Source organism: Sceloporus undulatus, chromosome 4 (genome assembly GCF_019175285.1).
Source record: "Sceloporus undulatus isolate JIND9_A2432 ecotype Alabama chromosome 4, SceUnd_v1.1, whole genome shotgun sequence".
Taxonomy (NCBI): domain Eukaryota; kingdom Metazoa; phylum Chordata; class Lepidosauria; order Squamata; family Phrynosomatidae; genus Sceloporus; species Sceloporus undulatus.
This window is the reverse complement of record NC_056525.1, coordinates 190,461,439-190,488,735: the sequence shown is the minus strand read 5'-3', so window position 1 is coordinate 190,488,735 and position 27,297 is coordinate 190,461,439. Positions and strand designations below refer to the sequence as shown.

Genomic DNA, 27,297 nt, shown 5'->3' with positions numbered 1-27,297 from the left:
AATAAATGATTCCAAAAAGGATTCTGCTACATTAACCCATACAGTTTTGTTATTCTAGTTATAGAAGGAGGAAATGTTTTATGGGTGACCAACCATAGGAGTAATCTCTGCTCCCCCATTCCAATTTGAACAGAGTTCAGAGCCCTTAATATATTAAACAGTAGAATTCTTGATGTCATTTGTCATCCTGGAATTGCCTTTTCTTATTTAATTAAACTTACATTATCATGTTATCTGTATAGCCTATTTGAGCATAGCACTGTTTTTTACAATGTTATTGTGATTGCATTGCAATTGTTTGGCATCATTCTGCTTTCTATGTAGCTTTTTTGTATAGCATTTTTAAAATGTTATTTATACATTATTTCTGTTTGCGGTACATATGGCTGTAAAATTTTGGTCTCATATATTAAAGATGTATTATTAGTATTATGTGCATTTATTTGTACTCATTCACACATTTTCCCCTTTGATTCTATGGGGATACATTTTCTCCCTTTTAAAACAATCTTTAATGCAACCAAATCTACTGTACATGAATTTAATAAAAACGAAATACAACTATTTATGTAAGTGTTAAAAACAAGATAGCATTTATAGCTGCTGTTAGCAATTTCTAATGAATCTGAACTATTTTAAAAGCTTGCTTTTTCATCTTTCCAAGACTATTATCTTGACAAATATGCCTTTCTGGGGTGTTATCTCAATAAATTCAGTGAAAGATAATAGAAATGAATGGCTTCTGAAAGTAAATATTCAGGAAAAGTTTAAAACCTAGCCTTGGTTTTTATTTTTGGTTAATCTCCAATAGAATTTTCATGCCAATGACATAAGTCTTTTGAATGAAAAACTTTATTTTTTTTCACCACAGCAGGGCTTACTATATGATACATGAAATTTTATTTTGTAGTAAATAGTTGTTCATATTAATATAAGGTCCCGGGATATAGACTTATGTCTTGAAGTAGAAGTGATAATATTATTTCATGCTGTCCTCTATGAAGCAAGCCTTGCATGTTAGTACTGCATTATAGTAATAAAATATCACACAATGTTATGCAGATTTGCTGTGCATTTTACTAGTTTGGAAATGGACATGTTTTTTAACCCATGTACAATAGTCTGCAATCCTATGCACACTTACCTGGAAACAAATTTCATTGAATACACCGATGTATACTTTTGAGTAAATATGCATAGGGTTGCATTTTTAAGTGTGCATGATCAAAGATTGGGTGTCACATAGTGACTGCTTTACAATTTATGGGAACAATGTGCAGAATTACACTCTTGCTCACCAACAATGCCTTGTTTTAACTAGTCCTTTTGTGGAAAGGCTTATAAAATGATAAATTCTGAAATAGCTGGATGTTTAAAAGAGGGGATTTATTTTCTAAATTAATCATGTTTTTCCTGGCTACATATTTATATCATATCCCTGGACTACAGATGCAGACAGTGTATGTATTTTCTATGCAGTTTCCTCTTTTTAATTTAATTTTGGGCTGTTTTTATTGGCAGGAAGACAGTGCTGACTTAAAGTGCCAGCTTCAGTTTGCCAAAGAAGAAGCAGCACTGATGCGTAAGAAGATGGCCAAGCTAGGCAAGGAAAAAGATGAACTGGAGCAAGAACTCCAAAACTACAAATCCATCTATGGAGATGTGGAAAGCCCTCTCCCTATTGGGGAGGCTGGAGGACCACCCAGCACAAGAGAAGCTGAACTGAAGCTTCGTTTGAAGCTGGTAGAAGAGGAAGCCAACATCCTGGGCAGAAAGTTAGTGGAGTTGGAGGTGGAAAATAGAGGTATTAAGGCTGAGATGGAGGATATGAAGTGTCAGTATGAGAGAGTATGTCTCAGCCAGGATCACGTTTCGAGTATTCCTACCTCACCTTATGGTGACTCTGTGGAGTCAGCTGCAGAGCTACGCCGCCATTTGCAATTTGTAGAAGAAGAAGCAGAACTGCTGAGGAGATCAATCGCTGAGATAGAAGATCATAACAAGCAGTTAACAAATGAATTAAATAAATTCAAGTTTGAGCCTGGGCAAGAGGCTGGCTGGCTTGATGAAAATGCATCCAAATCCAGTGGGTCTTTACAAGAAGAATTGAAATCTGCCCGCATGCAAATCAATGAACTTAGTGGGAAGGTGATGAAACTTCAGTATGAGAATCGAGTCTTGATGTCCAATGTGCAGCGTTATGATCTTGCCTCTCACCTAGGGTTGCGAACCTCAAGTCCCAGGGAGAGTGATGCTGAGAGTGACACAGGGAAGAAAGAATGTGACAATGAAGAAGGTCATCTACCTCAACCAAAGAGAGAAGGACCCATTGGGGGTGAGAGTGACTCTGAAGAAGTATATGAAAAGACATCAGGTTTTGGGAGTGGGAAGCCATCAGAAGTGAGTGATCTTTGTTCTGCTGAACTGACAAAGGCCAAAGAGGATGCAGACTCTCTGGTCAACATCAGACGTGAAGCTGAAAGGCTTGAAAGAGCTGTGGACCGTCTCATTGTTGATACAGACAGTTTAATATATGAAGCAAAAGTGCTCATAACCAGTAGTATTTCCTCTGAGCATGGTTTTGAAAAAGATGAGGAAAGAAAGGACCATAAGAATGAGCCAGAATTTTTGGACACCATCAATTCAAGGATGAAACATTTCCAGAAAGAACTGCAAACATTTTTGGAGAAGGTTGACAGTGTTAGGAAAGACCAAATAGATGATCTTTCCCCACTCCCTCACCTTACAGAGTCTTCCAGTTTTCTGTCCACGATGACATCCATATCCCGAGACTCACCAATTGGTAATCAGGGAAGAGAGCTAATCACAGATTTCCAGGTAGGTGGTCTTTTTCTTTCTCTTCATGTTTTGCTTTCTTCTTCCTTGAAGAACTGATGTTAATTTTACTTATGGCTGTTTTGTTATTATTTCAAAGTATAAATTATAAAACATTTTGTAGGGTTTCTTTAAGCTCTCTTCTACTTTGGTATAGAGACTGTTCCTCATGGCAAAAAGGCTAATAGAATCAAAATGTTTTTTTTTCCTGGTCTGTTAGAGCAGATGCTATATTTTATGCATATCACTTTTGTTATTACTTCAGTTTAAATACAATGACTACCCATAGGTAATGTCAACAACATTTTTCTTTCCATAAACCATTAGCCATTCTGCTAATGGTTATATAAATATTCCTTTTTCCCCTTCTTACACTCCTTGCTATATGACATGTGTTCTCAAAAGGTCTTGCCAACAATTAAAAAAATCCAAAATGAAATAAGTTATAATCTTGAAAAGCCTGCTTACAGCTCGCTCACATAACGGAGGGGTGAGCAAAGAAGCTCTCTAGCCAGCGAGGACTGCCTTTCGTAATGCGTTTCCCCTGGGCTCATGTCTGTACTGCCACAGCTGCCACACTGGATATGGCTTTTCTGCACAGCACAAGTAAGGATGGAAGAGCCTTGTATCCCCATATCCTCCATAACTTGTATGCTTGCTGTTGGTTTGACTCATGCATCCTCATTGCATGCGCCTCATAACCAGTGTTTGCATTCTTTTCCCTCTCTTTCTCTTTTTTGCTTTTCAGATGTTTCAGCCCGTTATTTTGCTCATTTTCATTTTAGTTCTATTCTCTTCACTTTCTTATGCCACTGCATTTAAGTTGATTTTTTTGTTCACACTTTTCTTTGTCTGGTAGTTTTTTCTATCGTCTACCTTACCCATTTTTGTTCCTTTTTCCCCCTCCTGTCTTTTTTATGTTATAAACCCCACCCATGCACCTAACAGTCGAAACTGAGAGATCAGATGGAATGGCAGCGCATGCAAGACCTTGGAGAGGAGCAAGAGAGTCATCCCCAGCGAAGCACTACTGAACCAAACGGCAGAGCTGATGGAGACTTTAAACTCTACAGGCCAGAAAACAAGGGTTGTTTCAGTCTAGAGGTTAGCGCAGCCTATAAAAAACATCCTACTGCCTTGGAAATTAATCCTAAGTCTTTATCAGAGAAGTTAAGACAAATTGGAACCACCACCATTTGCATTTGAACTGAACAAAAAACATACCCTGCACACACAATTGTTTGCTTAAAAATATGAGCATGCTTTACTTTGGCCTGTTACAGACTGCCAAAATAAAGCTGCTTCTGGTCTCTTTGGAGGTATGCTATTTAAATGATGCATGGGTCCTAAGAGTCCTGAGGTCATGCCAAAGCCCACTCTATTCCTAAGCACTGGAGTACAGCTTTGGTGCAGCTTTTGGATTCTTAGGATGCATGCATCATTTAAATAGCATACCTCCAAAGAGACCCGAAGCAGCATTTTGGCAGTCTGTAACAGGCCTTTATCACTGTGATCACAGCAGTCATCCCAGGTATAGCTAACTGATCAGGAAGTAGACATAGAAAGAGTACAATGTTCTATTATTGCATTCTAGTATTCAAAAATGAAAAACATATTCGGGGATCAGGACACTCGAATGAAGAGAATCCTAGACTAATGAGAATCTTTCTAGTTTGGGACATAGTCTATGCCAAATTTGCACATAGATTTTTTGTGCAGAGAACAGAATTTCCTACACAGAAAATACTTCTGCACAAAAATATTATTTTCTACACAAAAAATGCTTTTTCTGCACAAAATGTGTGCATTTTGTCCAGAATAAGTCTTCAGGTGAAGCATTTTATGCAGAGAAAACAGCATTTCTGAATGCTGTTTTTTATGGGGGGGAAAATGCTGTTTTCTGTGCAAAACAAACTTCACATACAAATTTTGCATGAAATAAGTACTTGCCTGTTCAAATAGTTTTCTTAACTTCAGTTTTCTTAACTGGAAACAGCACAGTTTTCACATACATTATTACAGAAGGAAGAATATTGCTAATATTACTCTTTGATTCCTTTGAGAACATAATTAGCTAAGAAATAAGTAGGTATCAGAGAGTAAGCAGGTATCTGGTATACATGTGATTATACCACCTTATGTATGACACTGGAAAGTCTTGAAATGTTATAGCTCTACCTTCTGCTAGACAATAGTCTCTACAAAGTTGTGGTGTGCTGTGGTCCTTGTAATTTCCAACAGTTTGAAAATAGCTTCCATAAACATATATAAACCTTTTCAAGCTTGGTGCATCTAAATAATTTTCACCTTGTGGACATGATCCTAAGTCCTTTCTCTTCTGCGATCAGAATCTAAACACATGAAGGTTTTTCGTACTGTGTATGTCATTCCATTCTCCGATAACAAAACACCAACTAATTTGCATATACAGAGCTCCATGTCCAGTAAAGGCACTAAGTTTTAGCTTTCTTCCATCGGTTTTATGTTGTGAACTGCCACAATTAATAGTTGGAAGAATCATCAGTTTTCACCCTTGAGTGTCTGATTGGAACTAGTCAGATCTAAATGCTTATCTGGTGGTTAGTACCTAATTCAGCTGATGATCTCACTGTGGAATGGTGCTCCTTGCATTTGTTTTGGTGTGTATCTTTGTACTGAACTAGGAGAAAGTGTTGTTTATATCAGATGTTGATTTTGCTCAGTCTTGATGTCACAATTCTATGATGTCACTTCCCTCTCAAAGCAGTATTTAAGACAAGTCTTAAAGGCAATTTAAAGTAAAGTCTTAAAGACAATTTAAAGCAATATTTTTAAACATAAAAAGTTAGTAGGGCACTGAAGGATATTGAGCAAGACAGACTGTTGATTCACCATTTGTTCTGCTAGTTACTAAAACTGGCAAATGTATTGTAAAGATGGAGGCCAGAAGCCAGCTTGAGCTGCACAGGGAAAAAATGCAGTATCTTAATTTACATATATGCTTCTATACACAATAGATTAACCTTTGTTGTAGTTCAGTTGGGCAGAGAATCAATGAGCAAGACTGAAAAGAGAAGAAAGAGAGCCTGATGCTAGCATAAACAAGAGTTCAGAGATACATGTATACTATGCTAAATAGGAACCCATTTTTCTAATAAACCTACTCCGCAAAAGACAGCTGCTCCTGTAATTTCTCTAGAACACAGGATGGCCAGCTGAGAGGAATATTTATTAGTCCTATAACCTTTATAAATCAGGGAAACATGCCTTATTTATATACCATATATCTTGAAATAAATTTTTGTTGAGTATTGATGTCAGACAGGATTTAAACACAGGTTGGTTTATATTACAGATAATGGGAACATAAACACTAAAATATGTATATGTTGATATAGTCAGGAAACATTATTTCTGCGTCCAGAATGGCAAAAGACCTGGAATTTTATAACTCTTCTAAAGTGTGTTTGAAGTATGGAATGGTGATTCTTATATCTGACTGTGAGAAAAAGTTCACATGCATTTGTCTGGTATAAAAGACATGGATTAACATAAAACTGTGAAAATGTTCCCATAAACCACCCTGATTATGTGAACAAAAGAGTGGCTACGAGATGTTAAAGTTTAACTAATCTGCATTAAGTGAGCCTTCAGACTGTTCCCTGAATGATGGATCTGTTATTTTAATCCACTTTTGTGATGGTGAGAAAAGATCTGTAGGCCTTATTTATTCTAGATTCATCAATCCTATTTCATTGCTTTAGTTAAATTGGGGGTGTATTGAAGGTATCCTTGTTCACTGCGAGCTAAATTCAGCCACATTTTCTTAAATAAAAAAATTCTCCTTACAGTTTGAAAAGTGAGTTTGATCCAGTAGAACCTCCTGATCCATTAACATTTCTACAGATGATTCCCTTTCTCTCTCTAAAGCCCCTTACCATGCCTTCTGATGGATCTGGAGATATCTGGAGTATTGGGGGCTGCTGAGGGAAGGGGAAATGGATGAAAAATGCCTCCACCTCTTCTGTGTAAAAGCACATCCATTTCAGGAATTCCATGCAACTTCATGTCAAACACTGGATAACTTCAATACATTTCCGGTGTGCCACTTAATTGGTACAAATAATATTTCATGTTAGCAAAATAATAAACATTAGAGGTTCAAAATTAGATGCTACTTTGGTAGGAGCCAATTATTAAAGCATGATGTTGAATATAACACAACGTTATAATCTTTCCAGGTAAGAATGTAATTAAAAAGGGAGCTAAAAAGAAGTCCTGTACTGTAATCCTAGGACCCCTTAAACCTTAGAACGTTGGGCTTTTCATTGGAAGAAATTAATGGAAAATGGGAAGAATATAAAAGAGGGAGACAGATGCAAGAAAATCTATTAAATCATCCCTCTCTACATGCAGTGGTCTCAGTTTGTGTCATGCTTACTATAGTGCAAAGAAAAATGAAAAGGGCAGCTGCATGCTATGTAATTAGTGTAGCATGTAGTTTGGCACACACTAAAGACTTTTTCGGATCATACTAGTTATGCATCTGTAGTGTATCAATGCCTGCAAAGATCTCAAAGGGCCATTAAAAAGTTTCCCAGATCAAAATGCCAAAACTGTTATTAAGTAAGAATAAACTTGGGGGGGGGGAGCCAAAAGTGAAGTTTTAACTGTTTAACAGAGCACGATTTTTGCACTGCATTTTAAGATAAAACATCTACAGTGATTGTTAAATTACAGACAACAGAGGTTTACTGCCTTGCATTTGAAACCACCCAATAATCTTCAGTTCATTTAGATTGCTACCATTCTTGGAACTCCATGAGCAGTTAGTAATGTAAAGTATTAATAGGATATATTCCATAAACCTATTAAGTACACACTGTAAGAAAACTTGTTCTTTTTTAAAAAAACAAATAAACAACAACTTAGTTTTAGCATAATATAGGAATTAGATAGCCCCTGAGATGCGTTTTCTCTCAGACTGAACAGAATTCTTCTATGGTGTATTAGAGAATTATTTTTCTATATCTGTGACAGAAAGAAAGTGCTGGATTTAACCATATGAAATGAAATGAAAATAGCCAGCAGTTCTACCAATTTTTGTACAATTGCTAGAATACATGTATTATACTGTATGAAGTGGATTCCTCCTCATTCTCAGGCTTTGCCTTGCACAAGAACCAAATAATATCATTCTATTTAGTTTGTTTTCACACAGTGCTATAATTTTGTGGGTAAATCACTCCTTTTGTGAGCAGAAGCTTTTCACCTGCTGAAGGTCACCTTCTGATCCAGGCCGTGGTACAAAAATTCAAATTGATAGAAATTATGTTTAGATTTTCCATAAGGTTTATAAGTCAAGCTAAATAGAGCAGTACTGTTCATCTAGTCTAATACTAATTCTAAATAACATACAAGTAGACCTGTTCGAAATTTCCTCCACAAATGCTTCCCATCACCTAATTGACAATGCAACCACTAGAATCTTTTTTGATGCTATGGATTACATGTGTAGTAGCTCTCCTATTCTACTTGGTAACTTGAAGCCTATCCTTCAGCCTTGTAAGAGCATGTACTGTGTTGCTGATTCAGCCTGGGAAATGTGTAGTGAAATCAGAGGCACCATTCCCTTAACCAATGACACCCACAGAACTGAACTGAATGGAATGTCGTTGCAGCTGCCTGATATTTAGGAAGGATAATTTGGTATCTGTTGCAGAAAAGAGAAATTGAATAATTAGAAAGTTTAATAACCGATGAATGTTTTGTTATGACTTTATATTTTAATACACAAAATTAGTTTTGTCATTTTGGTAATTCTTACTTATTTACAGGCAGTCTTACGTGTCACTGAAATTACCTGAAATCTAAACTTTTGCTTTCATTTTATTGTTTCATCTTTTATAGAACACATGATATGAATGTATTTTTATCCCCATTGATATATTTCATTAATTCATCCTCAACACTTTGGATGATTTACACATCCATCAGAAAATCTGTGCAAGGTTTTATGCACTGGGCAACTATGTCTTCCTATGTTAGAATGGTTGGGAATTCTTATACTGGTTGTATGCATCTCTATCCTTTAGATTACTGCTGTTATTTTTAAAATATTTCATGAATATGGTTTCAGGATGGTAAGATGATAGATTTATGCAGTTACATGTAATATCTGTAAGAGCAATGGTAAATAATCTTTCCTTTTTGTTTCTTCTGTCCTATGTCCCAGCTTTTGCTTGAAGTTGAGAAATTAACAGTTCTGGAAGTTATTTTTGACACCCAAATGCTAAATGAGTTCAAAAAATGGGGCAGAAAATTATATAATACTCCTGATTGTCAGTTGTTTAAGTATCAGATATAACCATGATTGACACAAAATTACACCTCTCCCTATAAAAGAACATGGAGTGTTAGAGCTTTTAGTTAGAAATTGGCAACAGCTTTGGAAGACTTTGTGACAAAATGAAATACAATTTGTTCAGAGTATTTGTGCAGATAGAGAATAATACTGTAGTGAGTGGTAAAGATTAATACTAAATGAATAGATGCCAGAGACTATGTGATGCATTTTACATTTTTACGATATCTACGAAACACATTGGAATCCTTTTGCTTTTCCAATCATTATTTAGTTTTTTAAAATCAAATCAAATACAGAATCTATGAGTTGGTCTGCATGCCAAGTGCATTATGTGAATTGCTGCAGATTTTAACACATTCACATTGACACTTAATTGTCTTCACTTTCCTGTGCATATTTGTATTTATTTGCTCTCCCTCTCAGGGACGTAGCTAGGATTTTAGGAAGGGGGGGCGTCCAGACTAAGTGCCACCATTATAATGGGGCTTGGGTGTGGCGGCGCAGCAGCACACACCATTCATTTTTCTAATGGAAGGGGGGTTCCGGACCCCAAGAAGCCCCCCCTTGGCTACGTCCCTGTCCCTCTGTTGAAAATACGCAACCATGTGAAATGGATGGATAGCCACACATTTGATAATGTACATACTCACAGATACTCTGGTAAAAAAAAGTGAATCCTTTCTCAGTGGAGTGTACATTAGTTTGCAAGGCAAATGTGGGGTTTCTTTCCCTCTGATTTTTGTATGCCACTCTTATTCTATATCAGAGTTATAGAATTCTGAAACTCCTCAGAGTAAATGCAAATCAGAGGGTTTTTTGTAATTCTGTTAAAATTGCAGTCAGAAAAAAGTTTCGTCAATGAGAACTTGGCAAGTAAATCCTCTTTCATTTAACTATTCCTTCGATTTGAGGGCTGTCTTATGTTTGTCATGGCATTGGAAAAGAGAGGGGAAGGCTTTCTGGTGGAAAAAAATCTGTAAAGTAAATAAATGTAAAATTATCATCATTAATATTTGTCAGTTAATGGGTATGTTGAAACAGTTTTGTCAGTATTAGTGTATAAGGACCCAATCCAGGACTTGTAAATATAGCAGAGATTTTCCCCTGGCTGTTTGAGGCTAGACAACAGAAGCCCCTCAAAATGCTGAGTAGGGTGGGTACAGAGATTGAATGTAGCCTAACACATAGCTACCACTTCTTTCTCTTTACCTCATTTCCCTAATAATGGATTTGTGGTATGAAAAGCACTCATTTGTTAAATGGGGTGGAAGATAGAAGGAGGCATCTATATTACTTCTAGGAAGACTGAGAGTAGTTTTCCTGGATTGGAATGTCTTTGTGGTGTGCTGTTCTATGTCTGTTTATATTTGATAGTGCTGTGGTTGTCTCCAGTAGTCTATTATTTATGTTGTTTGTGTTTATTGCTGTGGCTTAGGTTGACCCCCTGTCCCTTTTACCTAAGAATAGCCCCACTTAGTTCAGTAGATATTTACTGTAAATACGCAGAAATTGCACCATTGTTTCAAGTTATTTCTTTCGGGATGGGCAAAATGAAGCCCTGGGGCAACTTGTACCCTCATGGATGTTTTTGTGACCCTCAAAGTCTTCAGATTCCCAGACAACTCTTTTCCGATCAGAAAAGAAGGTGAATTGTTACTCCTCGAAGCCTCCAGATACAGAAATGTACCTTTTAAATAGGTTGCAAAGCTTTCTGTACTGTTTATCATCAAGAGATCTCTGCAGTGGCATCTCAGTTGTTGCATGCCCTCTCCTTGAAGGCCTGATCTGTGTCATCAGTGTCACTTCAGCACCAAGTCAATTAAATATTTTAATAAATATAATAAAAATGAAAAATAAAATACCAATTTTGAGAGCTAGAAGTGGATGCCTAGCTAGTGGGATTTTTTTGGGGGGGGGGGTAACTTTTATTTTTCAGTAGACTGTTTGCCCCCTTGTAGGGTATCAGGCCCCAGACCTGTCACAGTTGTCCACTCCACCCTATAATATAATTGGGGCACAGTCATAAACATAACTCACGGAAAATATATAATTAGATAAAAGATAGGGGGGAGAGAAACAAAATTGTAACAAAGAGAATTATCAGAGTACTTTGAGGCTGAAATGACTTTATCTCCATACCATCTCAGGAAATATGTAGTATATTGGATTTGCTTATAAACAAAAAGAGTTATTCTGCAAATGGAAGCAGAGGTTTAAACTTTTCACTAATTTACCTTTCCCCCTGCTGCCCACCACATATACCACCTATTATACAGATACAAGGGGTCCCCACAACAGATTTGCAAAGTATACAAGGTGAATAAAGAAGGTGACCAAAAGTATCCTTTTCCGTGAATGAAAGTTTGGACTTCTGGACCAAGCCTGTTGTTATATATATATATATATATATATATATACACACACACACACACACACACACACACACACACATAGCGCTGTAGATTTGTTAATGAGCTTACAATACATTGAGGACAACATAATACAGTATATTACAAACAATGCCTACCTGTGTTGTAGAAATTGTCTTACAGTTAACTATATGCTTTTTTATTTTTAATTTATATGGCAAATTAAAACAGAGAAACAGAATAGAGGCAGTGGCAGGAAACCAAAACAGAGAATAAATGAAACAGTTATAAAAATGCTGACATTTTCTCCCTTTAAATAACTTTAACAGGCACTATCCAGTTGTGTTCCTCTACTCACAGAAGTGGAGTCTTATGTGAATTGGAAAGGGAAAGGAGGCAAATCTTGCATATTTCTTCTTTTTCCTGCAGTCTCCAGCACTGCTTCCCATACTATTCTTAAGGGTATCCAAACTAGAACAGATGGATGGGCAGGAAGTCTGCAGAAGAAACAGAGAATAGCACCTTTCCCATACTTTCTATTTGCAGAAGTCTTTGCTAGATCAAACTGCCTTTCATGAGACAAGGGAAACAACTGGAGAAAACTGATCGTCATTATGTGCTTCATGTCATTTCTAAGTTATGCCAACCCTATCATGGGATTTTCTTAGCAGAATTTGTTCAGATGAGGGGTGCCCTTGCCTTCCTCTGAGGCTGAGAGAATATCACTTGGCCAAAGTTACCCAGTAGGTTTCCATGGCCAAGCAGGAGTTCACACCCTGGCCTTGTAATGTCTTAGTCCAGCACGCAAACCACTGCAGCACATTGATAATACTTCCTTCATATTCCAGCCTCTCAAATTCTGCCAACATAGTCCTTTGTAGTAATTTAGAGCAATTATTTCATAATCTGCATTTGATCAACTGCACAAGTATATTACTATTATTTGATGTAGAGACTTGCCAATAGAAACCTTGTTTTTTGCAGGTATACTACCAATTATTTGGGTCGAACAGCTGGTGTTCATGTTTTGACCATGATCTGATCATTGCCCTAATGAAATTATCAGAGCTTGGAAAAATTTGGATTTCCAGCATCCTCTGGCCACTATAGCCACTCTGTAATCAAGAAGTGTAAAGGATACAAGAAAAACACCCACACTTTGTGTTTCACCTACATTGTCTGCTTAGCCAAAGTTGCTGATTATTGGCTTTGAGAACAGAACTGTCACAAAGCTGACAGCTTTTGATCCTTAATATATTCTCATAAATTTGAATATATCTGTGACTTGACACACATGGAGATTTAACTGTTGGAATGTATGTAAGCTAAATTCAGGAAACAGGAATGTTCTTGTTTTACTATCAATGCCATAGATCCCCTAAACTAGGGATAGTGGTTGATGCCTTCACTCTTCAGCATGGGTGGGCACAACATACTGATCAGGACTTGATAGCATTTGCCACCTGTGTCAGCTCTCCAGCAAAGTGCAGCCCTCTGGATGTTGCTGGACTACAACTCACACCAGTCCTAGCCAACATAAACAGAGGTGAGGACTTCCGGACATTGTGATCCAACAGTACAGTTGTATCCAAGGGGATATAGGCTGCAGTTTTGACCCAAGTCAAATAATCTCCAAATTAACAAACCACTTTGAATGTTTTGAGTATTTGTGTCCTGTTATCTACATTTAGAATGAAGATGTATGCACACTCATACATTTTTAGTGCAAACGAGGAAAGCACAAATCGCCAAGCATTCAGGCAGCCATGAATATGGACATACCTCCCTACATGTGCAATTCCTGATCCATCAGTGGGTCCACAGATTTTCCATTCATTACAAAGTTCATTTCACTTGAAACAACACATATTGATCAGTGTATTTAGTTGTGTAGTTGTGAGTCTCAGTGATGTCTGTACTGTAGTTCTGTCACCTGTAAGAATCCTTGGCCTGCTGATCAGCTCAGGGACTGCCCTGTTTTACCTGTACAGAATATATCGATACAGGAGCTTCAGGCTAAACTTGAGCAGGAGGTGAAACTTCGACAAGAGGAGCAAGAAACATTTACAGAAAGGATCATGCAGGTAAATACATAACTGTGAGAGAAGTTTCTCTATTTTTCTGACTATCCAAGGTGCCTTAAATATTTGTACTAAGAATTTGGAACTTTGGAACCATGATTCTATATATGGATTCTCTGAAGTAAAGCTTAGTGATTCTTACTCTTGGTTTTCTATATACTTCATTTTTACCTGACAGTTGGCATTGTAAAACCCATGAAACAAGAAGCTATTGGGAAAAATGGCCTCCAGGGGCCACTATTTATTTATTTATTTTGCTATTACCTTGTATTAAGGCTCTATTTACAGAGCATCAAAAAGTATTCCATATCCTTAGGTATTGTTGCTGGACACAAACTAGTTGCTATATTTCTGCTCATTTGCTTATATATATATTAATATATATGACTATAGATAGAAATAAACTTTACTTATTAGCAAATCCTATTTGACCAAATATGTAAAATAAAATATTCTGAATGGAAGCTTATCATAAATTGAAGCTTGCTTGCTTGTTAACCTTTTATAGGTTAGTTATGTTATAGATAAAGCAGATGAGAAATGGTAATACTGTATTGGTTTTCAGGTGTGCTTTTTTACTGAGGCATAGATTGTCTACATTATTGTGAAACTAAGGAAAAGAGTGGAAGAAGGAGTCTTCCAAACTTGGACGCTTTGATATGTCCAAAACCATGTCTAAAGCTCTTGTAGCAGGACCAAAGTGCGGGAAGAGCTAGGTACCATTTCCCTTGTGTAAGGTTTCTCCTGTGTTTATCAGATGTTGGTGACAAGTAATGGTAGGGATTAGATTAGATTAGATTAGATTAGATTAGATGTGGTCAGTGGCACACCTAATGGAGGCTGAGATCCAGCAGATCCAAGTTCTTCCCCATCAACTATAATGCCCATTTATATTTTTGTTGCCACCCTCCAATGTCAAGAGTTCTGACTTAAGTATGAAGGGCTAGGTCAGAAATCTTTGTGGTAGCTGGAAGACTCCAAAGGGGACATTGAATGTTGTCTTCTCTTCTGAAGTTGGAGCAGCATTGTGCGGTATCAGTCGAGATCCACTCTTTTATTTGGCCCCTATGACAGGTTTCTGAAACCAAAAGACTGCAGTTTAGACTATGCACTTAAAGTTAGTTTCATTCTTTAACTGATTTATGATCTGTCTCATCTTAATATTTTTGAGCAGGTAACTTGGCTCTAGAAACTGAGTGCATATATACTGGCGAAATATATATGCATAATCCACATGATGCCTTCTTTTGAGATTTCCAAGGGTGGTTCTTTAGTAAGATTCGTTGTTTTAGCAATACTAAACCTGGAATGCAAGTAGCTTTCTTTCCATAAGGCTGAGAAAGCAATATTATTTAAATGAAGGAAAACAGACCCATGTCCAAAGGGAGAGAAGTAAAGTAGAATTACTGTACCTAATTTTTGTAAAGACTAATAAAAAAATGAAGTCACTAAATGAAATTGACATACAGTAATTACTGAGTCAGGGTCATATGGGAACATATGGAAAGAAGGTAGTGAAGAAAACAAAGTATATACACAGAGCATTAAAGCATTTATGCTGCAGAAGTTTGATCCGACTTGTTAAACTAAATGTGCTGTGTATTTCCTCAGCAGGTTATTCACATATGGTTAATTAAATTGTGTCTATAACCTGTAGCCTTAGGGTTTCTTGAAAATCAGTTCCCTTGCCAAACTCAATTGACTGATTATAATTATAATTAGCAATCTTGCCCAAGATTATCAAGGTGAAAACAAAAATAAATCCCTCAAGGGCAATATCATATTGATGTTGTGCATTTTCTGTTCAAAGCTGGAAGAGGAGCATCTGCAGACACTACAGAGAAAAGACTTGGAGGTACAAAGCTTGACTCTGCAGAACAAATTGGAAGAGAAGACCTCGAGTCAAGAGAAAAACTTGATGCATCAAGAACTCAGACATTTCAAGCAGAACACGTTTCTCCTCTATGTCAAATTGAAATGGTTGCTGAAACACTGGCGACAAGACAAGCTAATAGAGGAGCAAGGAGAGGACATTCTTGAGGTAACTGTCCCGTGTTATTTAATGCAGTGAAACTACAAAGAAAAGTGACTCAGATCTGTTATGTACAGAATGCAGTTTAACATTTATTCAAGTTCAAATATCAGAATACCCTTAACTGGGGCACTGTGATTAATTGTTGCATTGACTGAAGAACAGAAAAGAAGCACAGGTTGAACTTAGAGCTGCTTGTCATGGACATTTTAAAAGAGATTTGCAGTAAAGATTCAGCCATGCAGCAATTCTAAATTGCCTGTTACTCATCTCTAAATGGCTTCTTAGTCTGCCACAAATCTATGGAGCAAATCAATAGCTTTGCAAATACTGTCCTTCCATCCTTAGCATCCAAGGCACTTCAAAGCAGACAAAGTAAGCTGTTAGAACATACACTGAGCTATTATTAGTTTCAGATCTCTTGTGATCTTTACTTTTGTCTGAAAAAGAAAAAAGATGCTTTGTTTGCATACTAGCCCCAGTATTTTCCATTGTAGAAAAATGAAAGGCATCATAATTTATTCTGTTTTTCTCGCAAAAGTGCCTGACCTGTCATGAGTAAAATCATATAGGTTCTAAATAGTTCCTCACAAAAATGGATAGGAAGAGCAGAATAAGTTAGTTATTGTTTTCAAATCAAAGATAGCTAATTTTTCTGCTTTGTTTATTCCACCTGCAATCCCATTGAACATCTGATGGATTTATGCTAACTTGACAGTTGATACTACCCAAAGCAGTAAAAATGAGAGGGGTGTGTGTGTGTGTGTGTGTGTGTGAGAGAGAGAGAGAGAGAGAGAGAGATGCTGGCCAAAATCCACTTGTTATTCCCAACTAGAGTAGACTCATTGAAACAGTAAGAACTTGGTAAATTCAATTGATTTAATGGACTAATAGTTGGGTTTAAGTCACTGTTGTTTGCAGTTGTACAGTAGTCATGTCAAAGAATAATACAGTGAGTCCTATGTATTCTTTATCCACATACTCAATGATCCATGGCTTAAAAAATATTTTAAAAATATATACATTCCAAAAAGCAAACTTTGATTTTGCCATTTTATATAAGGGACACCATTTTACTGTGCCATTATATATAATGGGACCTAAGCTTCCGCACATTTTGGTATCCACAGGGGATCCTGGAACCATACCCCAGCAGATACCAAGGGCCCACTGCAATTCACTGTATTGTCTGTTGTTTAATTATTGTCTGTCCTGGAATTAGATATGAGCTCTGTATAATGGTTTCAGAATTTTGGATTGTTTAGCTTTATTAAAATGGTTCCCCTTTTTTGTAATTCATTAACAAATTCTATGTCAAAAACAGGCTCTTGACTCTTACATAGATGTTTGTATTGTATTGACTCTTACATAGATTTGTGCATTAAGACTGACTCTTTTATATTGTATTGACTCTTACTTAAGCGGGTTACAGACCGCCGAAAAGCGGCGGTCTGCTGCCGCCGCCGGTTGCAGCATCCGGGAACCGCAGCAGCCAAACGGCGTGGTTCCCGGATGCTGCAAAGAAGGAGCGTGAAAATCATGCTCCTTCTTGCACCCTGGAAGAGACGCTGCAAGTGCCGAAGCGCGCACTCACGGCATCATTTCTGGGGTGCGATGTGTGGATGCAGTGCGTCCGCTACGTCAAGATGGCGGCGGCCGTGTGGAATGGCCACCGCCATTCTGTACGGACTCGGTCCGTATTAGGGTTAGGGGCGTCAGGAAGTGACGCCCCTTTCTAACCCTAATACGGACCCAGTCCGTATTTTCAGGCCCGTCTGTAATGGGCCCTAGATTTGTGCATTAAAACCAAAGCTCTGTGTGTCCAGGAACCTTACTTGTTATTTCCTTCTTTCTTTCATAAGGAAAGAAGTATTTTGCTAAGAGATATTCTCTTAGATCAGAATAAGAAAAATACTGCATCAAAATATCTATATACAAATTATAACTTTCATTTTACTCACTTGCCATTTTAGTTGGAGCATCTTGATCCCATACCAGAACTCAGCTTTCAGTCTGAACAAAAAGGTGATGAACAGGAAGAGGAGGAGGAGGGGGGAAGAAGTATTCACAATGACAGATTATTCCCAACATTCCACCATTGAAATACGTGACCGTGGACCACCACTACAGACTGCAGAACTGTTGCAGCATCAAAAGCAGGTACTAAGGCAAATATACGTACTCTGGCGGGATACAAACCGCCATATAGTACGTCTTCTATACGTACTAGGGTTAGGAAGGGGCGGTGCTTCCGCACCCCCCTAACCCTAGTACGTATAGAATACGTACAACATGGCGGCGCCCCTTCCACATGGGGGCCGCCATGTTTACATACTGGACGCATAGCGTCAAGACGTGTTGCGGCGCCTATGACGTCGCGAATGCGTCAGCGGCGCCTCGCGACGTCATAAAGGCGCCGCAAAAAGAAGCTCCGAAATGGAGCTTTTTTTGCTCCGCGCGGGAGCCGCGCGGTTTGGCTGCTGCGGCTCCCTCATGGAGCAAATGGCGCCGGCGGGAGACCGCTGCAAAGCGGCGGTCTGTATCCCGCCACTGTCCTGGTAATGAATCTCCTTGTGTTCTTTTGCTTTACTGTTGTCCAGAATATTTTGTCAAGGCCATGATCCTAATTACCAACATCAGAGATGGAAGAGGGGAGCAGAGATGGAAGAGGGTGGGAGATCATGGTCTTGCTACAATCTCTGACACCAAATAAATGATCCACGAAGAGGATGTCTCTGCCTAAAACAACAGCTGCTTCACAATTTCTCTGTGCACTGGTAAAGGGACACATCCATCGTCTTTCCTGTATGTCAGGAGTCAACAAATAAAAGAAACCACAGCAAAGTGCTGCTTCAAAATGCCCTGGAGTAGTTCCCAAGGAAGCCATCTTTCGTCTTCTGTCACCTTTACCATGTGTGAGGAAAGGCAATATTTTCTCCCATCCTTTGCTTTTTCGTCATGTCAGAAAAGATTCCAGATGGCAAATGCCTGTAGTAGCCCCACTTTGGGGCATAAATTCACCCTCCAGAAAAGAGAGCCAGGTCAAAGCATGCATGGAATCAATGAACAAGATAAGATGCATACAGAAACAGAGTCCAAGAGACAGACTGAGGATCATAGCCAATCAAGTCCCACTATGTTTTTCATTGCATCAAGTGCAGAGAAGCCAGAGGTCCATTATGTACCTAAGGCCTGGGTTCTAATGACCAGCAGAGTCAGTTGGAATCCCTACTACCAGTAGGAATTACAAGAATACAAGGAGGTGGATGTGTTGTTTCCAACATCTTCTGCTTTTTCTGGATAACACTTTGTTATCCAAATGTTGCCTACTCCCCACCCACAACACAACTGTAGCAGATCAAACTCTACTAGCAGAAGGCATCCATGCATGGAATTCCTCTCTCTCTCTGTGAGTTCTCTGCTGGAGTTTTGCATTTCTCCTTGACATTAGCATTCTGGCCTGCCTCTGTAAACACCATCGCTCTCAGCAGAGGCAAATGGTAGTTTTCATGGCTAGAATTCCTTGAATCCACTACTTAATTTATCTTCATTTAGGGGATAAGATTCAGAAACCTGGATTGCGCCTTAAAAGTCTGAAATAAGCCAGCATGGATTTACCACATCCCTGAATGGATGTTACCACCTGCCTCTAAAGAGTCTGATTGTTCTGCAGATAGTTTCTCCTGTAGACAAAGTGGATCCTCAGCCATTGTCTGAAGACCCTTGCTCCTCCTGGAGTTTCTGGTAGGTGCTGAGGAGGGCTAGATCTCTGAGGGTTCCAGTTCCCCTCCTCATGAGATTTTCTAATGGAAGCATGATAGAGGAAGAGGGGAAGAGAAGGATTGTTGGGAGGGAAGATTTAAACCTCTTGTGCCTATGATCTTTCAGCAACCAGCAATTAGAGGGTGACCCAGAAAGAGGTCATCAACAGGTGTGGCACTGTCTCTTTGTGCATGAAGAAATTGATTATTTTCATGCCCAAAGTGAAAGATGGCTCTCCCTTGCTTTTCCCAATACAGTCTAGGTATCTTGAGGTGGCAGGCAAAAATACAAACACTTCTTGGAAGACTGGGAGAAGTTCACATGCTTTTGGCTTCATACTGGCAGCAAGCGGCAAAGAACAGATTATGTTCTGATTGCCTTTTTTTTTTTTTAATTTGTAAATTATCAGCAGGTGAACATGAGTACAGAAAGACAGTGTGTCAGGAAGAGGGAGGTTTGGTTGTGCCTGGTAGACCACATTAGGCCGGCAGGCTGGAGTTTTCCCAGACCTCATTTACAGATTCATCCCTCCATACCAGTGTACTATAACCATTACTGTGGAAAGCTTTTTATTTTATTTAAATAATTAATGAACCAAGCATATATAAATTATTTCTTAAAAGAGGAAGAAAAACAATATGAGAAAACTGTGCCACAGTATTTTTCCCAAAAAGCTAATGTTGATATCATCTCTACTCCCCACCGCCACCCCAATGTATTGAGAGATTTGCCTATTCTGGGTTTGACCTAGATTAATATGCAGTATTCAGGCCTCAGGAAATACCAGTAGATACATGAAATCAGCAGTCTGCTTTCCAAAATAACAGCAGTGACTTGAGATGCAACCCAGCTTTCTTTAAAGCCATTGGCAGTTTAGCCAGTAAAGCCATTACTTTGAAGTCTATGAAATTAACAATTAGTAAATATGCTGTAAACAAAATGCTGTAAATGATGTTTTTCAGGATTAATATATTTTTATTTATTGTAACATTTTAAAACTGATCTTCATTCATGTGGAAACCTGGATAGTATACGAATAAAATTAAAACAATAAAATAATTAGGACAATACAAATATGAATTCAAGACAAAGCAAAAGCAATTTAACAGGCAGACTTTGTTGCCTTAGTCAAATAAATGTGTCTGTTTATAAAGGCAGAGGAAATAACTCATTTGTCAGTAGAATACATTTAAGACAGTGAACAGTTGTGTAATCAATAAAAATAAAGTAAAAAGTCAGAAAATAAAGTAAACAATAATGGAAATAATATAATGATTTCCGGCAGTACTGCTAAGCAGAAATTACAGCACTCACTTCAGTACTTGAAAACTATTCTAGCAAAAAAATATTTTTTATAGCTGGGTCACTTGGCTCTCAGATGTGGCTAATTTTCTGTGAGAGAGAGCTCCAAACACTTGGGGCTGGGACAGAAAAGCCCCTGTTGTCCATCATCACTAATGTTACAAAAGCAGTAATGTATTGTTATTAAATTTTGATTTACAGGAGGGTTGCACAGAAGAGTTATGTTTCTTATCAATTTGGAATAAGCACTTTTTACAGATTTTTTTTTTAAAAAAAAGGGGGGGGTGCTCAGAAACATCTGTCCCATGAAGATTGCTGGCTGCATGCTGTGTTTCCTGCATGAAAATGAACATTGGATATGTGGGTGAAATAGGTCTGGACAAGACTGATGTCTGACAAGAAGCAATACAGTGCTTTATTTTATATGCAGCAAGATAATACCATATAATATCGTATAATAACATATAAACAGTATCTTGTGTAAATAAATACATAACTGATGAAGGTGGAAGCCAAAATGTTTTGCTCTAGATATATAGTTCAGAATAGGACTGTTTGGGGACTTGCTTTCACTGGCCAGAATGGCCCTGGAGTATTCTGGCCCTGAATTCTCCCCTTTACCTGTGCTGTCTCCACAGCGATGATGGGTGACTGCTTTCCTACACAATCCCCTTTTGCCACCTGGCACCACTGCTGAGATCACAGTGAGGCATAGAATCATAGTGTTGGAAGAGACCACAAGGGTAATCCAGTCCAACCCCCTGCCATGCAGGAAATCTCAATCAAAGCATCCCCGACAGATGGCCATCTCTGCTTAAAGACCTCCAAGGAAGGAGACTCCACTACACTCTGAGGGAGTGTGTCCCACTGTCGAACAGCCCTTATTGTCAGGAAGTTCCTCTTAATATTGAGGTGGAATCTCTTTTCCTGGAGCTTGCATCCATTGCTCCATTGATGCTGGGTCCACAGTGCCAACCCCAGGCAGCTTGCAGGGACCACATGGGAAAGCAGCTGCCTATTATCATTGCAGAGAGAGCAAAAACTAAAGTTTTAAAATTTAAATTAAAAAATTAGGTTAAGAGGAGGAAAGACCAAATTGGGAATGGACATCATAAAGAGTCCGTGCCCAATTTGGGGGTTTGGCCCTACATCATGTGAACAGAATGCAGTGAGCCTGAGCAGTGAGAGATAAAGCAAACAAGGGTATTTTCTCCCAATAAGAATGCCACCCTAATGAAATTTTCCAAATTTCTAGCATTCTAGAGTGATACATTGAAATTCATTCACACCTACGTTTTTTGTTTGTTTGTTTTTTGCTTTGTTCATATTCCTTTGGTAACTTTGTCTGACTCCTTTCATGGGATGCCTGAAAGGTCTTTCTCAGTGCCCAGTTGAAGTTTTAAATTATTGAAATGTTAGAAATTGGGGAGGATGAAGGACATTTCACTGGGGAGCAGAATTCTTATGGGGCATCATCACCTTCATTTTACCCCACCCCTAGGGACACCTCTGTCCCTGAAAAGTAAACATGCTGGCTAGGGCTGATGGTACTGGACTCAACTAAGATATAGAGGACTACAAATTTCAAATTCCTGGTGAACTGAGTTGATTGAACCAAGAGTCTCCCAAAGTATGAAGTACCTTGCTCCTTGGATTTCATAAATAGACCATACTCTGTATTTGGCTTGTTAAATTTTATATGCTACGTGTTTTGCAGAGAAGCTAGTAGTGGAATATTCTAAAAAGGAGCAATGACAAGTTCCATTTTGGGTAAGCTAGGAGCCCATACATCTTGGAAGCAGTCAATTCCAATATTCTGGTCATTTTAATTCAATATTGCAGACTGAATAATTATATTTGTGTCAATAATCAAGGAAAACTTCTTCAGGGGTTTATTTGTAAGGCATTTGGCAGTACTTTATCAGATCATCCTCTGTGTCACAGCTGGCAAATATAGAAAACAAAATAAAAAACAAAGCACCTTTTCATCCCACAGTGTTTGAAATGGCGAGTGTGTGTTAATATTTTAGAATTACAAATGCGTTTTGCTTCTGCAGGCGAGAGAAAACCACCAACTCTTACATGCTTTGAAAATGCTGTTGGATGAATTCCGAAATGAGCTCCAGAATGATGAACGAGAACGTCACAGCCTCCAGCAGCAGTATGCTACTGATAAAGCTGCTTGGGAAGTGGAATGGACTAAGCTAAAGTGTCAGTTGGAGCAGGTATGGTTTCTTCACATAGTCTGAGTCTCCAAGGGTAGCTGGGTTTTGACTGAGGCATGGTTCTCAGACTAACTGGTTGATATAGTTCATGGAGACTGATTTCCAAGAAAGAGAGAAATGGCAAAATTATATTTTATTGCATGCTCTCCGCTTTTTTTATTTGGAAGATTTGGTATAAATTAAGTAAATAAATTATCCCCAAGCCCTTTTTAGATGACTTCAGCAAGAATTCTTCTGAATGTAAATCTCAGAATTACAGTGATTGTCAAGGTACAAGAATTCTCCATTATTATCCATTCACACAGGTTCTTCACTACAGATACCAAGAACTGTATAAGAGTCACACTATGCTACTTTGCATAGATACAGCCAGAGTACTTTGAATCTGTCATGGAATCATTATATTAGTCCCAACATCTAGGGATTTTGGCTGAATGTGGTCATTATTGGTAACTGACAAGAAAGCTCCCAGAAATAGATTTATGGGGCTGCAGCTCAGTGTATGCAGACCATGCTTTCAATAAGCTATACTTGCATTAATTTTAGAAATGGGCAGACGGCCCCATGATTAATGCATAATTGAGTTCAGCTCACTGAAACATTGTGGAATATAGCTTTGCTCTTTCTGAGTGTAATTACAAGTCCCTTCAGACTCTTATAAGGTCCTTCAGACCCTTTCTGAGCCTAATTACAGATTTCCATTGTCCTCCTAATGATAGAGTCCAAATACTTCCTTAGCAATCCACAAAGCCCTTTATATTGCTGCTTTGGTTTTACCTACTGCAGCAGCAGGAGATTTCCCCCTTTCCTTTCACTTAGGTCACCATGGCTGCAACAGGTAGGTTTTTTGTCAGGCAAACATGGAAAAAAAAGTTTGGTGTTCTTTTGTAGCTCAAATATTATCTGAGGCCAACCAAGAAACTTGTTATAATATTCGCTTTGGACTAAAAAAACAGCAGAAGGAAGTGCTGTATTGGACCACACACATCCTTTCACAGCTGATTAAAAGCCTCATGTTTCTGTCACCATACCACCAAATTTGCCTCTGTGGTGTCAAATTTCTGTGGCCCTCATCATCATATGATATGGTATCAATTTGGCAGTGGGAATGCAAAAACTGGCAGAGGTACATCCTTGCCCACTCCTGCTTTAAAACATTAAGGCATCCTGTTAGCAAAGCCTACTGTTTTAATTGACACCTTTGTTTCATTTATAGCTAGAAGAGAAGGGTGAAAAAACACAAAGTGAGACTGGTCTTGATGCAAAGGCAGCTTTCAATAGGGAGAGAGAGGAACACAAGAAGCTTCTGGCTGACTGTCACCAATTAGTGATGGACTTGCAATGGCAAATCCAGCACAATGAAAAGAACTGGAACAGAGAAAAAGTGGAGCTTTTAGAGCGGCTTGACAAAGATCGACGAGAGTGGGAAAGGCAAAAGAAGGAGCTGCTGAGGAGACTAGAGCAGGTGAGTTCAGTGGCTGATCTATACAAGATGTGTCTTGGTTACCACATTGCAACAAAAGGACTTGCAGCTTTTGCTTTCTGGTTTCAAAGTACAGATGAACTTGGCCTCTCTGCATCATTGTTTCTCCTAACAGATCAGTATACAACCCCAAGGGATTGAACAGATAAAAAGTATGGCAATTTTAGCTTCACTGCTAGTTTATGGGAAATTAGTCAAAGATTAAAGGCCATTTCCTGTATCATTTAACTCATCTTGCAGATGCACTCAGTCTTGATTCTGAGTGTTGCAAAGCCTTTTTGCTCTTAGACTTTAAAAATTGTATTTCCTTCTTTTTAAAAAGTGTATATGTTACATCCTGTTGCTTTTTTTGTTTTTTGTTTTGGGACTTCAACAAATTGGATCTACTAGTGAGTACAGTTATGAAACTTGGAAGCTCCCGTGATTCTAGATGTTGGGGCAAATGAATGATCATGCATTTCTGTTTACCATGTTGCATCTGTTTACATGACTGGAATTTACATGAGTGAAAGTCTAATCCCTCCAGCAGATGTAACAGCTAGGCTAGTGCTCTCTGGCTTAATAGGACATGAATTTATCTTGACACACCTATATTGCAGATGATAACTCCAAATTTCCAGAACAAAAGGTGAATAATTATAGTACTTGTGCTAATGTTAGAATTATATAATGGCAAGGGTTTCCCAAATATCCACAAATGCAATTAATAGTTTGGCAATATTACTGACTGCAGGGTCTGTATTTATTTGTCATGTAAAAATGTCTAGTATGGTTTTCTGTTACACTGTATGCTATTGATTACTCCATAATTTCAGGAGTTAACTGGAGTAGAAGATTAGAGTCAAAGCTAATATCTAATTAGGGAGTTAACCTTAATTAAAGAATCCTAATTTATCAAGATGGCTGAAGGCCTACTGAGCTGACATTAGGCCAATTGAAGCTGTGTTGAATACAAACCCCTCCCAGATGCTGAAAATTATTTAGAACAGGGGCATCACTAGGGCAGTGCAGGGGGGGGAGGTGCAGCCCACATGGAGTGACACCTCAGAGGGGGGGTGAACACCCAGTGAGGTGGTTGCTCCCATCTGTCCCAAGGCAACCCCCAGTGGCCCACTTCCACCAGCAAGGTTGCCTCTGCCATCCATCAGCTGTGGACACTGGTGGTGATGGGGTACTGATGCCACCTGGCAGCCACTTCCAGGCTGGCGGGGCTACTGACTGAGTGGGAAAAAGAATTGTCCCCCTTTCATATTCAGCCAGCAGCCCTGTCACTGGTGGGAAAGGACTGCCTTAAGGGTCTGGTGGAGCTTCTGGCCAGGTGGAAAAGAGAGTCACCTCCCTTTCTCATTTGGCTGGTTGTCCTGCAGACCCAGAAGGGGCTGTCAGCAGCAGCATCACCTCATCCCCACCATGGCAGAGGAAGGCAGCTGCAGTATGTGCCAGACTGCCGGGGAGTGACAGCATGAATTACCACACGAAGGTAACACCAGCCGTAGTAACCTGGCCTGACTTTGTGCTTGCATGCTGGCTATTTTCTTTGGCTGCAAGATGTTCCATTTGTACTTTGATCTTCTCCATCCCATTCATTTTTGACTCTGCTGCTGACTGATTTCAGCCGGCAGAGCAGCTGTGCCAGCACATCTTTCTGCCAACTGACTTTTAAAAAATGGACTAGAAATGTGTGGTGTGGTCTCACATGGCAGCCCAGCCCTGCTCTACATTAAATTTGAAATGGCTTGCATCACTTCAGGTAGAAAAAATGTTAGACAGCAAGCTGGTTAGCATGCTGACAGAATTTCTAATATGCATCCATTTCCCAGTTCTCAAGTACAAAACAGTCTTTTGAAAATACTTTAAAATATAAACATCTTGAACATTTTAAAAACAGCAAAGATCTTGAAAGGCTAACAAATATATTATGGCATAAGCAGGACTTGAAATTTACTTCACTTGGCTTGTTAAATGTTGTCCTGAGTTACAGTGTATTTGTGTGTGTGTGTGTGCACATGCATAATTAACATGGAGTGATTGTAAATTATGAGGGCAACGAAATAGAGAAAGACAATGATAATTGAATTATTAATATTGGCCTTTCACAAAAAGAGATAATGATAACACAGATATCTTAACTTTGGAAAAAATAATTAGCACATGGAGTGTGATAAGAAACCTTTTTGCTGATAAAAAGCCACAGGTGATAGAAGTGGGACACAGGTTTCCTATCATATTCCATATATCAATTAATTTACCAATGCTGAGTTATCTGATGACATACTGTATTAGTCTTTATGGTGTCACAAGAATCAAGGGAATAACATGGCTACTCCTCTGGGAACTGAACATTTGACATTCTCTTATTTCTGACTGTTTTTATTGTTCTCTTTTTGTCTATTGTATTGTGGTATTTCGTCTTGTATTGTTTTATTTATTTACTTTTTTGATTGAAAATTTGTTTGATGCATTGACAAGAACCCAGGGGCATGTAACTGAGAGAGATCAATTCTCTTCAGCTTGTCCAGCCAGTTCTCAGTAGTGCAGGCCAGGATTTAAATGATGCATAATGGTTGTAGTTGTTGATCTGCTCAACTAAGCTGACCTGGCATTTAGCAGCTTCATTAATTGTCCCAATGACATATTGGCAAAGTTGCTCTGGTCAAAATAGCTGGCCAAAGACAAAGAAAGGGTAACAATTAAGTTTCTGACACATTGTATGGGAGTCTTTACAATAGCTTTGAGAAACATGACAACAGCCAGAATGGTTGTTATTACTGTCTGTGCCATTTGGTTGTACAATCACTGATATATGTGAGGATTATATCTCTGGCAACATAATTGTATCAAGCCATCTTCACATGTTGTTAT

The 27,297-nt window shown here is 38.6% G+C and overlaps 1 protein-coding gene across 1 annotated transcript in view; it reads left to right on the top strand.

Moving 5' to 3' along the window:
• Positions 1-27,297, top strand: part of MTCL1 (microtubule crosslinking factor 1) — a 144,648-nt gene that overhangs the window by 96,792 nt on the left and 20,559 nt on the right. The window contains 8 exon segments of the mRNA XM_042463101.1: positions 1,522-2,838; positions 3,784-3,939; positions 13,542-13,634; positions 15,442-15,672; positions 17,637-17,714; positions 17,716-17,823; positions 22,785-22,952; positions 24,169-24,417. Coding sequence (XP_042319035.1) covers positions 1,522-2,838; positions 3,784-3,939; positions 13,542-13,634; positions 15,442-15,672; positions 17,637-17,714; positions 17,716-17,823; positions 22,785-22,952; positions 24,169-24,417 — 2,400 coding nt within the window.